Source organism: Thamnophis sirtalis, unplaced genomic scaffold (genome assembly GCF_051295495.1).
Source record: "Thamnophis sirtalis isolate CommonGarterSnake01/CBP01778 unplaced genomic scaffold, rThaSir2_p1.2 scaffold_7, whole genome shotgun sequence".
NCBI classification, from domain to species: Eukaryota; Metazoa; Chordata; class Lepidosauria; order Squamata; family Natricidae; genus Thamnophis; species Thamnophis sirtalis.
The window spans coordinates 38,855,503-38,872,005 of record NW_028261387.1 but is presented as its reverse complement, the minus strand read 5'-3'; the positions used below and the strand labels follow the sequence as shown (position 1 = coordinate 38,872,005).

General features: G+C 43.3%; 1 protein-coding gene across 9 annotated transcripts in view; it reads left to right on the top strand.

Annotated features, from left to right (window-relative positions):
* Positions 1-16,503, top strand: part of MAST2 (microtubule associated serine/threonine kinase 2) — a 265,612-nt gene that overhangs the window by 194,301 nt on the left and 54,808 nt on the right. For all 9 annotated transcript variants that reach the window (XM_087719741.1, XM_087719738.1, XM_087719740.1 and 6 more), the window contains 3 exons: positions 7,125-7,200; positions 7,992-8,201; positions 16,226-16,327. In XM_087719741.1, coding sequence (XP_087575867.1) covers positions 7,125-7,200; positions 7,992-8,201; positions 16,226-16,327 — 388 coding nt within the window. The remainder of the gene's footprint in view (positions 1-7,124; positions 7,201-7,991; positions 8,202-16,225; positions 16,328-16,503) is intronic.

Here is a 16,503-nt window from a genome sequence, read left to right as displayed (position 1 = left end):
CAAACCCTGTGGTTTCCCAGGCGGGCGTTTAGCGGCTGCACAAACGGGACAGCTGACGACATAAAGCTCAACGTCCTTTTTCAAAGAGGGCCACCAAAACTGCCGTTTCACAAGATGTAGTGTCTTCACGAACCAAAGTGCCTCACCATCCTGGAATCATGAGCCCGTTGGAGAACCACTAGACGAAGAGAGGCAGGGACGTAAAGCTTCGCCCTAATCCATGGCAAATCATCCCTCATGGTGCATTCACTTTGATGCTGCTGGAACCAATCATCATGAGGAAGGGCCTTCTTGAGATCGGAAAGAAAATCTTGAGACACGTCTACCTTAGAACGTGCTTGTTGTCTAGTAACCACAGGAGCAGCGAGGCTTGACGTGGGAACAACGGGCTGGACAACGCTGAGCTTAGAGCAGTTGTACTGAGGGAGTCTGGACAAAGCGTCAGCCATGAAGTTCTTCCCCCCCCGGGATGTACTTCAGGGCGAAATTAAAACGATTGAAATGTTGAGCCCAGCGCATCTGCTTAGGGGAAAGTCTCCTGGGAGTTCTCAAAGCCTCCAAATTCTTATGGTCAGTCCACACCTCGAACGGGTGCTTAGCGCCCTCCAGGAAATGGCGCCATGTGGCCAAAGCCCAACGAACAGCAAATGCTTCTTTTCCCCAGATCGCCCAACGTCTTTCTGTGTCAGTGAGTTTGCGAGAGGTGTATGCACAAGGTTGTAATTTACCTTGATCGTTGGTTTGAAGTAATACTGCCCCCACCGCCACGTCGCTGGCATCAGCTTGAACCACGAACGGCTTGCCCATGTCCGGGTGCTTCAGAACCGGCTCCTCGGCAAAAAGTCATTTCAACTTCTCAAAAGCAGCTTGACACTCCATGGTCCAATCCAACGGCTTGCTAGGTCTGGGTTTCAGCCCACCTTTGGACTTCAACAAGTTAGTGATGGGAAGTGCTATTTTGGCAAAAGAAGGGATGAATTGACGATAGAAATTGGCAAAATCCAAAAATTTCTGCAACTGCCTGCGTGTACGAGGCGCCTTCCACTCAGTGACCGTTTTGACTTTAGCAGGGTCCATCTCCACACCTGCGTGGGAGATACGATAGCCAAGGTAGTATATCTTCTCCTGGTAAAATTCACATTTGGACAATTTGGCATAAAGCTCCATGGCTCGGAGTTTCTTTAGTACTGTGCGGACCAACTTGACATGTTCGTCACGTGTTTGCGTGTGAATAAGGATATCATCCAAATATACAATAACGCCCTTGTAGAGGTGGTCATGCAAAACCTCATTAATTAACTGCATGAAAACCGCAGGTGCCCCCTGCAGGCCAAAGGGCATTACACGGAACTGGAAACAACCCAGGGGGCAGTTGAAAGCTGTTTTCCACTCGTCTCCCTCCTTAATCCAGACCCTATAGTATGCCTCCCATAAGTCCAGTTTAGTAAAAATGCGGCCCTTCCCCAGCTGGGCCAGCATATCCTTCATCAGAGGCAATGGGTAGAGATTTTGGGCAGAGATAGAATTAAGATTTTTGAAATTAACACACAGACGGAGAGAGCCATCTTTCTTTTCTCTGAATAGCACAGGGGCAGCCACCTTGGGTCTGGCTGGTTCAATGAAGCCCCTCTCCAAGTTCTTGTCAATAAACTTCCTCATCTTCTCCATGTCCCTGGATGACATAGAATATATCTGGGATTTTGGAAGTGCCACTCCAGGCAAAATCTCGATGGTGCAATCAACGGGTCTGTGGGGGGAAGCTTATCGGAAGATTTTTCACTAAAAACTCCTCTTAGGTCCCAATATTCTTTTGGAATCTTCTCCTCCCCTTCAATTCTCTCCTGGCCCCTGGCGGCCAAAGTGGGGTTGGAGCCAGTAGGCTCTGAGGGTTCGACCTCCCCGTCTGGGGCTGCGCTGGTGCGAATGCGCAGGCACCCCTCCCTCCAGTTAATGCGAGGGTTCCATTTACGAAGCCAGGGGAGTCCCAAAATAAGGGGTCTGTCCATCCCAGGTGCCACAATAAAAGAGATTAACTCTAGATGAGTTCCCATCTTCATTTCTAGAGGTTCAGTGTAAAAATGGGCGGGGGCCCCACCTGCAATGGAACCATCAATCTGGCAAAAAACAATAGGGGTTTTTAAAGTCCTCAACTTCAAGCCCAGTTTCTCAACCATTGCTGGACTAATCATACATCTGGAGCAGCCGGAGTCCAGGAGAGCTGAAAGCTGCTCCGTCTCACCAGCAGGTGGCACTCTTAACTCAATTGGGATTAACATGGGACCTTTATTTGAACTCACCCAACGATGTGAGGTGTCGTCATCGGATTCATCGGAGAAACTGGTGGTCACGTCCCCTTCCTCCTCCTCCAGCTGGAAACGCTGGGGAACATTCTCAGCAGCGCACGCAGCCTCTCTCTTCTTCCCCAGGGCCTTCCCCGCCCTCTTGGTAGGGGGTGGAGTGGTCTGGGCCAGTTTAATGCGGCAATCCACGGCGCGCTGGCCTCCCTTCCCACAATGGAAGCACGTGAAAGGTTGGTCTTGCCGGCGAAGCTTCCCCTCCCTTCACTTCTGATGCGAACCGGGGCTTTTTGGGCTGGGGGGGGGGGGCGATCTCTCTGCTTCTCTCTCTTTTGTGCGTTGAAGTCTAGCCAAATCTAACTCAACATCTGCTGCATTTTCGTACCAAGCAGCAACTCTTCGGGGAAGGTGTCTGTTACCGCATTGCTGGTAAATGTCTTCATTCAATCCCAAGGCAAACTGACCATCCCCTCATATAAGCTGATAGCTGTTGAAAATCCTGAACATATTCAACCACTGGTCTATTTCCCTGCTTTAGGGCCATAAATTTCACCTTCCCGTGTTTCTCAATCAGCGGGTCGTCAAACCTCTTAAGTGCAGACATAAAATCATTAAAATTCCTCAGGAGAGGGAAATTGCATTGGTGTAAGCTCACCATCCAATCGGCCGCTTTTTCTTCCAATGAAAGTAAAACCATCCTCACTTTCATCTCATCCGTTTCTAAATCCGGACCATAAATTTCCATATAATTCCAATTTGAATGACGAATAACCCCAACCTCTTGGGATCACCGTTATATTTTACTGTTAAGGGAGGGACTTTTGCCATTCGGCGTCTTCTGGGGGCCCCCCCTACTCTGGCAGCAGCCCTGGCTGGCGGGGGGGGGGGGAGGCTGGTTTTGGGTTTCCTTGCTCCCAACCTCCCTCGGCCTCTTCACCCTCCCTAAATTTATGCATGGAGTATCTTTGTTCAAATTCTTCCGTTTGCTCCCCTTCCATCACTCTCCCACGGGTCTTTCGCTCGGACATAGCCTCCTCAAGGAGCCGTTTTGTCTCGGACAATCTGTAATCCTCGACCCCAGCTTCCTCCCATTCAGCTGGTTTCTTTTTCAGTCTCCTTCTGGTGACTCCTGCATCCAATTCTTCAGATTCCTCTTTTTGCCCAACACCCAAAGTCCATCGGGGGCGAACCGTAGGCTCTTCTACTCTTAGGCCAGCCAGCCTTTCAGGTAAAGATGGTTCTGCAGTTGCCCCTTCAGTCTCCTCTTCATCGCTCGCATGCAACAACATTTTTCTTTGTCCCTTCTTGTGAGTACACCCCCCACGGTAGGTTGAAACTCCTGGTGGGGTGTATTGTGAGACTTCGCTTATTGTCAGCACTTCTTCATTGGATAATCAGGAAAGAAAACCACAAGACTCCATTGATAGAAATCAAGTGTACTTTTACTAATTATAAATGAACAGAAGCGTAGCAAAGCGAAGTCTGATTATTTAGGCGCGAAAGCGAATGATATATTGTATATCCCATTCCCCACCCCTTGGCATCCCATGCAGAGTCCAATCATAATTCTCCCAAGTGTCAGGTGTGAGATAACTTCAAAAGGCATCACCAAGATGGAATGTCGGTGCCGTTGGCCTTGGCGGGAAACCTCCTCCGCATGCGCAGTAAGATGGGCAGTTGAAACTCCAGAATCTTCCTCCAGCACAACAATCAGTCCCCTCCCAAATACCATGCCCTCCCTCCCCGTTTCAATGGCAGCTGAAGCAGCAGCAAAGCAGAGGCTGACACCTGGTTTCTGCTGGCTGCGAGCCCAAAATTAAACATAAATAAAGTCTCAGGCAAGAAGATAACAGAATGCAAAAACAAAGATCTCTTACGGCAACACCAGGTATACAGAAAGAAAACAAATCACTTCTCCAAGTGTCTCCTTGAATCAGGGTTACAGAAAGCAAATCACTTATCCAAGTGCCTCTCACAAACAAACCACGACCGATGCACGATGAACCACGAACGAACGATGAACGTTGACTTCTGCAACCAAGGCGTGGCACCATCAGTCCTTTTATCTCCAGAAGACTACACTAACGAACCCCAGCTGCATTGTTATTCCTGCATCCCGACTCAACTCACAGCAAACTTCTGCTGAGTCACAACACTATCCCCCACCGCAGGATCTTTCCCCGGGTCTGATGGTCTGGATGCAGTCGGAATGGGTTGTCCATAATATGGTCCGCACTCATTTCCTGTGGTTCCTCTGTCGTGATTCCCCAATACCTGCAGGAACAATCCCCTTGAGCCAAGACTCCCCAGGTATCCGGTGGCCACCACGTCTCCTTCCGCCCTTCACGGTGTCGACACCCTGTCCAGGGTCCTCCACCCTCTCCATGGCCGACCCACCAGCCCCTGTACTATCGGAGTCTGGCGGCCACTCCAACAGGTCCGGCCAAGCCCTAACACCCTGTCCAGGGTCCTCCACCTCCTCCAAGGCCAACCCACATGACCTCTCACCGTCGGAGTCTGGCGGCAGCTCCACCGATTCCTGCCGAGCTACCACACACTCCCCTCCCGCAGGGCCCTTCCCCCGGTTCCGACGATCGGGGTGCGGCCCAGGAGGGTTGGTGATGGCCTCCACGGAACACAGTCCAAGACAATGGTACCCCGCCGGGAACCTAGAAACAAAGTCCAGTGCTGCGGGGACCGGAGTCGACAAAGGCTGAAATCTTGGCGGAGCTCTCCTTGCAGACCTGGTCCATTGGCACTGGGTACATGTCTCCACGCACCTCCGGACGTCATTTCTCAGATGGGGCCACCAAAATTGATGGGAGGCCAGGCGCAACGTCCTGAAAAAACCCCAATGTCTCGATGCAGAAGCGCAATGAACCTGCGAGAGCACCCGTCGACGGATGTGCCCTGCGGGAACATAGAGCCGGCCCCGATACTTCAAAAGATTCCCTTCCAAAGTCCATGGGGGGACACCGGCCCTACTTCCGCCTTTCATCGCTCCACTCCATTGTCACCCCGCTGCGCATCCCGTATCAGAAACTGCATGTTCACGGGATGACAAATGGCAGCGCAGGATGCAATGGGTAGAACAGTTGCGAGGTGGAAGTGAGTTTGCAGGGTCAGAGTTCTCTACTTTACTAAGTAGGGCATCCGCCCTGGGATTCCACACACCCCGAATGCACGCTACCTTGTGCGAACGGGGTATCACGGCCACACAAACGTGCTGGTTGTCCGACATGATAGTGCGTTGCTGAGGGATGGCTGCAGTCCGCGCAACCCTTCTGTTCTTCTTGGGGCAACTCCCTGCCAGGTGTCCAAGATCCCCACAGTAGAAGCACAATCCCTCAGCACATCGTCTGTCCATCTCAGTACGTGACACTCTAGGTCTGACAGCACCCAGCTCCATGGGCTCCTCCCAGTCCACTGCAGTCCCTTGCTGAACTGGCATGCTGGTGGTCTCCTGGAATGCACGGCGAGGCCTTCGCCTCTGCAGCCGGGCATCTATCCGGAGGCACAAGTGAACCAACGCGTCAAACGTCGGTGGCCTGTCCACCCTTGCCAGTTCATCCTGCAAGGCCTCAGACAATCCATCCTGGAACGTGTCCATTAAAGCTGGTTCATTCCATGTGGAATCCTGGCTACGCAGCCTGAATTCACTAACATAGTCCTGCAATGAACCACTCCCCTGCTGCAATGACTTCAGACTTCTAGCTGATGTTTCCCCCTTGATAGGATCTTCAAATATCCGTTTGAAGTACTGACAAAAGCCCTGGAAGTCATCCAACAAAGGGCTCTGCTGAATTAACAAGGGGGTAGCCCAACGGGCAGCTGTGCCTGAGAGCAAACTGATAATGAATCCCACCTTCGTCCGGTCAGTGGGAAAGTCCTCCGCTCTCAAACTCAGGAACAGCTGGCATTGTCCCAGAAACGCGGCAAACATGGCCAGACTCCCATCATATTTATCTGGCATGGCTACTGGGCACTTCCTCCTTGGCTGGGGTTTTTTGCAGCTCTCTGCAACTGCGTAATTTGGTCTGACAACACCGCGATTTGTTACACCATTTGCCTATTTTCAGCAATTAATTGCTCCATAATTCATCAAATGGAGGCTTGTCTGGCAGAAGTCAATCGGAGTGAAAACAATCATACCAGTAAAAATGCAATAAAAATACAATAGGGGCTGTACAAACATACTATACTATCCCCAGGCCTGGGAAAGATTAAAAGATGTCTAACAGAAATATCTTTATATTAGATCCTAAATCACTTTTTTTTGTTCTAAGGGAGAATTACATATTGCTGATCTGTCCATATTGACTAGAATGCCTTGGAAAGAAATTTAGCAACAGTGGATTTTATACATGAACTGCTTTCGTAAAACTTATATTAACTTATTATCTACTTGTGAGAGCTAATGTGATAGGAGCAGAAAGACCCAGACTCTGGTCATTCTTTAGGCATGCAAGCTAGGTGACTTTGATTTCATTTTCTTGACCACTTGGCTTGGAAGTAAAAAAATAATTGACTAATCACATTAGTGCACTGTATCTTTCAATGAAGAAATTTCAACCACAACAACTGTATGATCCAAAAAAAGAAGTGGCTATTTTTATGATTCTGAGAAGAATGCTGCAATTTGACTTCTATATATTTCAAAACATGTCTTGTGAATTAAAGCCAAAGTATTACATAGTAATTATGCACACAGAGTTTATGCTGTTAATTGGTTTATGAAATATATTATCACATTAAAGTGGATGGTATACTCAAATAGTCATACTGCCTTACGTTACAATGCTTTACTCCTCACACTTTTTTTTTTAGCCCTGGTCGTTCTCCAGTGTCTTTTGATAGTGAAATAGTGATGATGAACCATGTATACAAAGAAAGATTTCCAAAGGTAAGAAGGTACTCTGAATAGTCTGAGGTTTTTTTTAAGATCCATTTAGTAGGAATAATAATATATGAGATAAAAAGTGTACAATATAAAGAACCTATTCTTTATACAAAGTTAAGGCAATAATAGTACAATGAAAATCCACATTGGAATTATTTAAGCAAATTGAAGGTTTACAAAATAGTTATAAATATTTAAGTTACGAAAGTATCTTCATCAAAAAAGATGGACTGGAGCTGGCCCCTGTTTAAAATGTATTTGCAATAGACTGCCAGTTAAGAATCACAATGTGTGCCAAAATATAAATTGGATTTTATTTGGTACATAAGTAGTATTAGATGGTTGAAAGATGTCTCCTAAAGTCTATTCGAAAGATGAAATATGTGTATAATTCCTGATCCTATCTTTTTAAAAACTCTTTAAGTTTAAAATTTGAAGTCAAACTTTTCCATTCTTAGCAAGATAGGATGCTAAAATAAATGAAAGATCCACTATGCAGTCTGTAAAAAATAAAAATTACATGCACTCCCATTATAGCTCTCTCAAACTATATGGAGTTTAAACTTTTCTGAAATGAGGTTTTTTATCTGTAAGTTATAATTATAGAATATAGTATCAATAAATTTAATATGAATGTTTACATTGATAAGAGAGAACAAAGTTTATTTATTTTCTATAGACAAAATCCTTAAATACTCCAATAAAGGCCATTAATTAGGTATGAATAATTTAATTAAGCTTATATGTTGATTGATTTATAACAAAATGTCACTAATTATTTGACCCATCTTTAGGCCACAGCCCAGATGGAGGAACGGCTGGCTGAATTGATTGCATCGAGTGCACCTGAAAATGTGTTGCAATTAGCAGATGGGGTCCTAAGCTTTATTCATCATCAAATTATTGAGTTGGCCAGAGACTGCCTGGATAAATCACGTGAAGGACTTATTACTTCTCGGTACTTTTATGAACTGCAGGAAAATCTTGAAAAATTACTTCAGGATGTAAGTATGTCAACAAATGATTTAACCTTTTCAAAAATGTTGGAGCTTGTTAATTTAGAATTATAGAAATTAAAGTCCAGTACCCTTAGACGAGGCGACCCTCTTGACCACTACCACAGCTTACAATCATAATTCTATAAATTCTTGTAAATCAAGTACAAACCTGTACAATCCTAGATTCATCATCATGAAGTCTTTTGCTCCCTAATTCATCTTTACATATTATAGGTTTAAATATTATAGAATGTGCACAATTAAGCTATATGAATTGAAATTTAATAGTTTATGGAAAGATAGACATTGTAGAAAAAACAGTTTTAAAGATGCATATGTTTATTATTGTATGATGCTTTAATAGGTCATAGTCCATAATGTGATAATAAAATTAATGTCCTTACGGTTTCAAATGGAAGATTCAAAGCTGAAATTCTCACTGAAATTAATCCCATATCAAATCAATTACAATTAAATTGTGCTTGGCTTTCATGCATTTTCTAAAGCTCCCAAAACACAGTTTGTTGATAATGGCTGGAGCTAACAGTTCTCAGCTTACAGAATTCTGTCAAAAGACAAGCCAAGTGTCTGTTGGATCAGAAAAGCAAGAGATAAAATTTCAGGGATTAAATTGTGCATAAATATATCATATTAATTGGCTCCTTGGTCCAGGAGTGGGTACAGTTGGTACTCAAGATGAACTTATGCAAAAGGCTATGGCTGCTACTTGCTCTTTAAGCAGGAGTTGTGTATTTAGGAATTGCACACCAACTCTGATTGAGAAAGTATGATTCCCTGTGCAGAGTTAAAGATGGAAAATCTTGGTCTTGCCAAAATCTGTTCTTCTGCTCCAAACGTCTAGATCTCCAGATGCGGGGAAAGGGGAAAAAAAGCCTTGACCTCATTGACCCAGTGCTGAGTTGCACAACTGGATGTCATCAGCATACAATAATACAATAATTTCTGTGCTGATGAATGACCTCACCCAGTGGCTTCATGTAATGTTAAAAAAGAGTAGTGAGAGAGTACTTCACAAAGCAGGGATCTCAAGTCTATCTTTTCTTTCCCTATGAATTTTGATTGGAATTGCCTCGGAGAAAGGAGGAGAATCACCATAACACTGCCTGTCAGTCCATTAAGTTGGTCCAAAATGATAATCATGTTTGATGGTATCAAAAGCTGATGAGAGATCAAGGTGGACCAGGATGGCTATACCGCTGTATGCTGAGCTTGCCAAAAGTCATTAACCAGTGTGATCAATGCTATCTCAATCAGACTTGAATCCTAATTGAAAGGAGTTCAGAGGATCTGTTTCTCCCGGGAGCTATAGATTAATCACTTGCTCTAAAAAGGGAAGATTGAAGACTGGATGAAAATTGTTCAGATCTGTTGGTGATGGCCAGTGATGGCTTCTTAAGAAAGTGCAGACAGTTGTCTCTATCGAGGCAGATGCAGCGACGTCCTCCTTTAGAGAAGCATTCACCATTGGATGGACTCAATCACCTGTCACCTATCAGGAGACTGAATTAACCAGAAGGAAGAGAGATCTAAAACACCAATGGCACGCTTCCCTCTAAGCTGCGCGGCTGCGCAGCCGCGCACGTGTCAAGAAAATGCTGTGCAGCAGTTTCCAACTGCCGCGTAGTGTTTTTTAGCATGATAAATCCTCGGCTCTACCAGCCACCTTCCTCCCCCAAAACGAAACTGCCCAGCCGGGGCGAGCAATGAAGCCGAAATGACGCCATGCAATTCAGGACCGAGAGGAATTGACAAGCTCGGCAGGTAAAAATCCTCCCCCGCCGCCACCACCAGCAACCCCTGGCCCAGGACTCTCTTCAAGCTTGTCAAGGAGTGGCTGCGCTGCCAAGCCAGTTCTGTCTTTCGGCAGGCCCAGGCAATCATCGCACAAGCAACTTAAAGGCAGTTATGAATAAAAGGCAGGAGCGTCTCGGGGGTAGATTCGGCCTCCGCAGAAGGAAATGTGTGATGGATGGGAGGGAGGCGGCGGTGGAGAGGGAATTGCGGCGGTGGCGGCTCGTGCCTTAGTTCGGATGGCTGCGTCACATCCTTTTTGCTGTGTGGTTTGGCGGGCGCTGGGGCTGCTCCTGGTGGTTGCCTCCTCTTTCCCTGAGGGGAGAGCGGAGTGCTTCAATCTCCCGGAACCTGCAGCCCCCGTCGCTTATTGGCGTCTATCCGGGACTTGTTTTTGAAGCTCTGAGTGCGTAAGGCAGGCAGCGAGTCTGCGAATTGTTTTCCTGAAAGTAATCTCCACTTAACGGAGCGGAGCTTCCTTGTGATAACCGTGAACAGGACCACCGGCCCCAAAGGGCTACTGGAAGCACATTAGAGCACTCTGCCTTAGGGGAAGCGGTTGAATTTCAGAATCCCAATCGGTCTGTTGCACTTATCTATTGCAAAGTATAGCCGCGAAACACACACACACACACACACACACACACACACACACACACACACACACACAAACATGTTTAGTCTGGGAGGGAATTTCTTTCTGGTTGATTCTGAAAGTGTAGGGTCATATACCTCTTTCCCTTATCTGTCGGGGAGGCTTTTGGTGACACTTGCATGCTGTCATTATGTATTTTCTTTTTAAATGCTTTGAATTAGTCTTCTGTTTTTTTACCAATGGCACAAGAGAAGAAAGGGATAATTTTCAGGAAACAGAAAACTAACCTACGGTATTGTTTCGCATCTTTTATGCATCTTTGTATTTTTACGTCTGAAAATTAGTACTTACAAATCATCACACATTCCATGCATTATTATACTATTTGCGTATGAAAGGGCTGTATATTAAACGAGCCATTTAATATATTGAAAACCAACTTTATTTTCTGTTGGTTCATCCTCTCAAAGGTGACTGATCAGATTTCTTTAGCAAGTTCAAATTGGCCTAACCTCCATGTAGATTGTTTTGGCAACAGTAAAGAGTCTACTAGTTTTTGGATGATCAGCCATGGTCAGCTAGGTGTTACCAACCCTAGCACTGATACAGCAAATAGTTCCAGTTCTTGGATCATCATATAAAAACAAATGGTTAAATATAGTTTACAGCCAGCCAATATATAAATGTTGTATACATGCAACTCAATAAATAATAGGTTTATATACCCCAATTGCTAATCTACATCAATGGGTAATTTATTCATAACTTGCTAATATCACTGCAGACTATTGGATAGTAAGGGGGGGAAGTATAAAGCATATAAAGTAATTCATAGTATGGAAAATGTGGATAGAGGAAAGTTTTGATCCTTTCCCCGTAGAAAGTCATCCATTGAACTTGAATACAAGTAGTCCTCAATTTACTATATATATTATATAATATATAATACTTTTAATTAAGTGGGTACCTTGAATAAACATAACTTTGAATTTCAAATAACACTGATTTCATTGTTGTCTTGGGTGACATCTGTGAAAAAAATTCAGATGCTCAGGCATGAAAATGTGTCGCTCAAACACTATACTTTTCCGCACACACTGAAAAAAAATTAGAGGGAATATTGACCAGTGGCTGAACTCAGCTCTAAGAAGCAGTTTCACTTCATCAGGTTCAAACCTTTTCCAGACAACCGGGCAAGACCATGCAAAGACAACTACATAGGGTCTCTACATCCAGATTCTAACTCTGATTTCTCTGCTGAAATGAGACTTCCCTGCTCTTGAGGATAGAAGAGCTGTAAGAGTGGCATGAGATGTGTTTTCAGTGGGCTTTCCCCATTGACTTTGCTTGGTGGAAGCTAGCTGGGAAGTTTATAAATGGTGATCACATGACCCTCAGGCAGTACAGTTATATCATGAATGCATGCCAGTTTTCAAGTGGCTGAATTTTGATTGTGGAGATGCTGCAACAGTTGTAAGTCTGAAAACTTGTCATAAGTAATTTTTTCAATACTGTTGTGTCTTCGAACGCTCAGTAAGCAAATGGTTGTAAGTTGAAGATTACCACAATTCCTGTTATAATACAGATATAACATTTCCAAATCTAAAACTCCAAATTCAGTATTTTGGAAACATTGAATTTCGTTCGACATTTATTTTTATTACATCTTTTACTGATTTAAGTTTGCTTTGCTGTTTCAATGCAAGTTATGCATTGCAACAAGTGACTATATCTTATAATTATAATTATAATGTTGGATACATATTTTTCAAGAAAATACACTTTTAAAAAGTTTTTGAAATGACATAAGTATTTAATACTTAGCAAATGAAGCCCTTTATTATTTGTCTCATGAAATTAGAGGACTCTGGGAAAAACTGCATCTTGTTATTACTTCTGGGAGCTGTACTACACTATTTATTCTCTGTACAGGAATTGTAGCACCATAATGCTCTAAATAAAAAGTCTTTATATTGATAGACAGCATGTTTGAGCTCCTTGACTTATTCCATTAATTTTTAAAGAAAACATTTGACTGGAGGGTTTTTTAAACATCTTTCCAAAATGTTTTCTTTTAAAAAAAATACTTTAAAAATGTCTTCAGTTTCTTTGGCTTTTTTCGTCTTAGCCTTCATATGCCTAGTTTCTACTTAACAAGAAATCCTGATTAGAACTACGATTCTTAGAAGGGTTTTAACAGGAAATATCGGTTCTTATTTCTAGAACTCAGCTGCATTAGACTGTATCAGTGTATTAGCTCAATGAGAAAGTTGTGAGTGGAATATCACTGTTCTAGGGAGAAGAGCGATTGTAATTTCATGCCCCAGTGAGTACAATTAGTGACAGATGAGTCTTTCACATAAAGGAATAATTTTATAATTTACCCATTTCTGCCTCCAGAATGTCATTGAAATTGGGAGCAGCTAGAGTCAATAATTCTTTTTCTCCCCTCCTTCCAAAGTGAGGTTGGGTGGGATCTGTAATGTGACTTACAACCTTCAGGCAAACATATAATCTTGGGAAGTATTAATTGGGTAGCATGCATCATGTTGAAGCAAATGGCGGACACCTGTTTGGCATATAATCAGTACCTTCAAGATGCAGGAAAAGTAGGATATATTTTTAGTAAAATATTTGAAATGCAGATTGATTTGTGAGGAATTAAAACAAATCATAGTGATATTATTAAATGTCCTTAAACTGCAGTTGAGTTATTTTGGATGAATGACAGCTATAAATTGTGCTTCATTACTATTTTTTTTTGCAGTATTCAATTCTTTTTCATCTAGCTAACTATTAATGTTTTAAATAAATGATGTGGGTTTTCTTGATTTTTTTATCAATATAAAATAGAATAATAATTTAAAAACACTTTTTTAAAAAAAGCAAAAAACTTTTGAGATTACTGCTTTATAGTACTGTTTAAAGTTACCTTGTTTAATATCCAGATTTTTGAGAAAAAAAGATTTACTTAGAACAATCAGCCATAGAATTGACAATGAAGATATTGAAATGGTGGATAGCTTCTGCTTTCTAAGATCAGGTGTCAACAGTAAGGAAACATACTGAACAAATATGGTGCAGAGTAGGACTTGATAGAGCAGCTAAGAAGGTCTTGAAAAAGGTATTCAAATGTCATGATATGTCTATGCCTACAAAGATCAGCATTGTGCTATGTATTTCCTGTGATACTCTATGGAAATGAAGTTGGATTTTAAAGGAGTAGCATAGGAAGAATATTGATGTCTTTATACTTTGGTGCCAAAGAAGATCCCTGAGAATACAGTAGCAAACAAGAAAACAAACCAAAGGATTATTGATCATATCAATCCAGAGTTCTCTCCTGACCAAGCTCAAGTTATCATTCTTCATTTATGTTATGCAAAGAGCAGAACACCAAAAAAAGTTTCTACCATGTTTCTCCAAAAATACGACATGTCCTGATAATAAGGCCATGCAACATTTTTCTGGTGGGCAAAAATATAACCCCTCCCCTGCAAATAAGCCCCCTGAACAACCCCCCACCTCTGTCCAGTCAGAGCACCACTTAACCAACCTAGCGGTATCCCAAAGGTGCCAAGCTGCGGCAACTGGGGGGGAGGCAAAGGTGATTGCATTGCTTGGCGCCTTCGGGATACCACTAGGTTGGTGAGCAGCGTTGTGCCCAGCTGAAGAGGGGGGTTGCTGGGTGGCTGCTCTCTTGTGAGCGGGCTCCCAAAGAGCCGGGCACAGCCTTATGGGCGAACGGTTGTGTTGCGCTGTCGCAGCAGCGCAACACAACAGCAATGAAGCAACCATGCTCACGAGCAGCCACCCGGCGAACCCCCTTTCCAGCTGGGCACAGTGCCATTCACTGACCTAGGGGTATCGCCAAGCCGTGTGAGCGCCTGTTCACCGCTGCCCGGCTCCTGTTGCTTGGCGACTTTGAAATGCCAGTGAATGGCGCTCTGCACAGCTGGAGAGGGGGGGTTGCGCGAGCTGCTGTTCCTCCCAGCCTCCCAGCCTCACGATGCCCTGGCCCAGCTCTGGAAATACACTCTATGGTTGTACGCTCTACCGGCAGCTTGCCCACAACCATAGAGCATATGCCCAGAGCAGCCACTGCTGGAAGACTTGGTTTGGAAACCACCGAAAAAGCCATGCTGGGATGGTGGTGGCGGCGGCGGCAGCAGAGGTGTCCTGGCTCTGCAGGGAGAGCTGGGCCAGGGCATTGTGAGGCTAGGAGGCGCATGAGCGAGAGCGGAACAGCCGCTCGTGCACCCCCCCCTCTCCAGCCATGCATTTTGAAGGTGCCAAGCCACAGGAGCCGGGTGGCAGCGAACAGGCGCTCACACGGCTTGGCAATACCCCTAGGTCAGTGAATGGTGCTGTACCCAGCTGGAAAGAAGGTTTACTGGGTGGCTGCTCGTGAGCATGATCGCTTCATGGCTGCTGTGTTGCGCTGCTGCGACAGCACAACACAGCCATTCACCCATGAGGCTGTGCCTGGCTCTTTGGGAGCCCGCTCACAAGAGAGCAGCTGCTTGGCAATCCTAAAACAATAAACCCTCCCCTCATAATAGGCCCAAGCCATATTTTGTGGGTAAAAAAATAAGACCCTGTAAAACACGGTAATGGTTGGGAAAGGTGGAAGGAAAGAGAAGATGATGACAGACTCAGTTACAGTGGCAACAAGTACATCATTAAGATACTTAAAATTAGGGATTAGGGATACATCATCATTAGGGAAAATATGTGGTTGCTAGGAAATGAAAATGATTTGATAATGCATAATCTAGTTTGTTCTGAACAGTGGTAATAGTTTTCAATGTCTAAAACAATGTTTCTTCCAAAATATTAATATGTTTGCTAAATGGAAATAAAAGTTCAAGTTATTTGAAATTCAGTTCATTTTTATAAGTTCCAAATGAAGATAATTCAAATAAAATATTATGTTTTTCCTATGTGAAATGAATTGCAAAATCTATGTATATTTATTAGATTGAAAAAAATTGTATATTACACCAGGTAGGAACTCTATAAAGCATTCCTGTGACATGTGCAAAACTATTTATTGAATATATATTTTTAAAAAATTGTCTTTAGATGTAAAACCTAAACCTAATAAAGAAATAGTGGCCAATGTTCTATTAAAATAGTTCTTTACTATTTTGCCATTTTTTTTACTACTATTTATTTTTATTGCTGTTCTTCATTACTTTGAAATGATAAAGTAAAACAGTTGAGCAAGTAAACACATTCCCCAAAATGTTGGTGTTTGAATCCAATTTCTTATTATTAAGACAAACTTGTCTTTAATGCTTTTAATAAAAAGCATTGGAGTCATTTTTATGTTCTTATGAACATTTTAGGATAGTAACAAGGCACTGAAAAGAGTTGTACATATAATGAATTGCGGGAAAATAAATCTTTAGATTTCCAGTGGATGTTATAAAAAAGGTTCTACAATACTGGGTGCAAGTTGATGTTATTTTTAAGGTTCTCCCAATACAGAACATGAATAATGGTAATTGTGGTTGTGTCGTGCTTTAGTTATAATTACAACTACTGATGTTCACTTCAGAGAGGAAATATGCAGGATCCATTCTTTGTACATATTATAATACAACATTCTTTTCCTTAGGCTCACGAACGGTCAGAAAGTTCTGATGTGGCATTTGTTACCCAACTGGTAAAAAAGTTGATGATCATCATTGCACGGCCAGCACGGTTGCTTGAATGTCTGGTAAGCACACAAGAGTTTTTAGGGGCTTTGTAAGATAATAAAATCTTCTAGGAACCAGATATATGCACTCAACAGTTTAAAATCTATGTCCAGTATTGAGTGTCAGAAAATATGTCTCCAAACAGATTACATAAATCAGAGAACTAGAGACTGTTCTACGAAAAGACTGTTGTTTT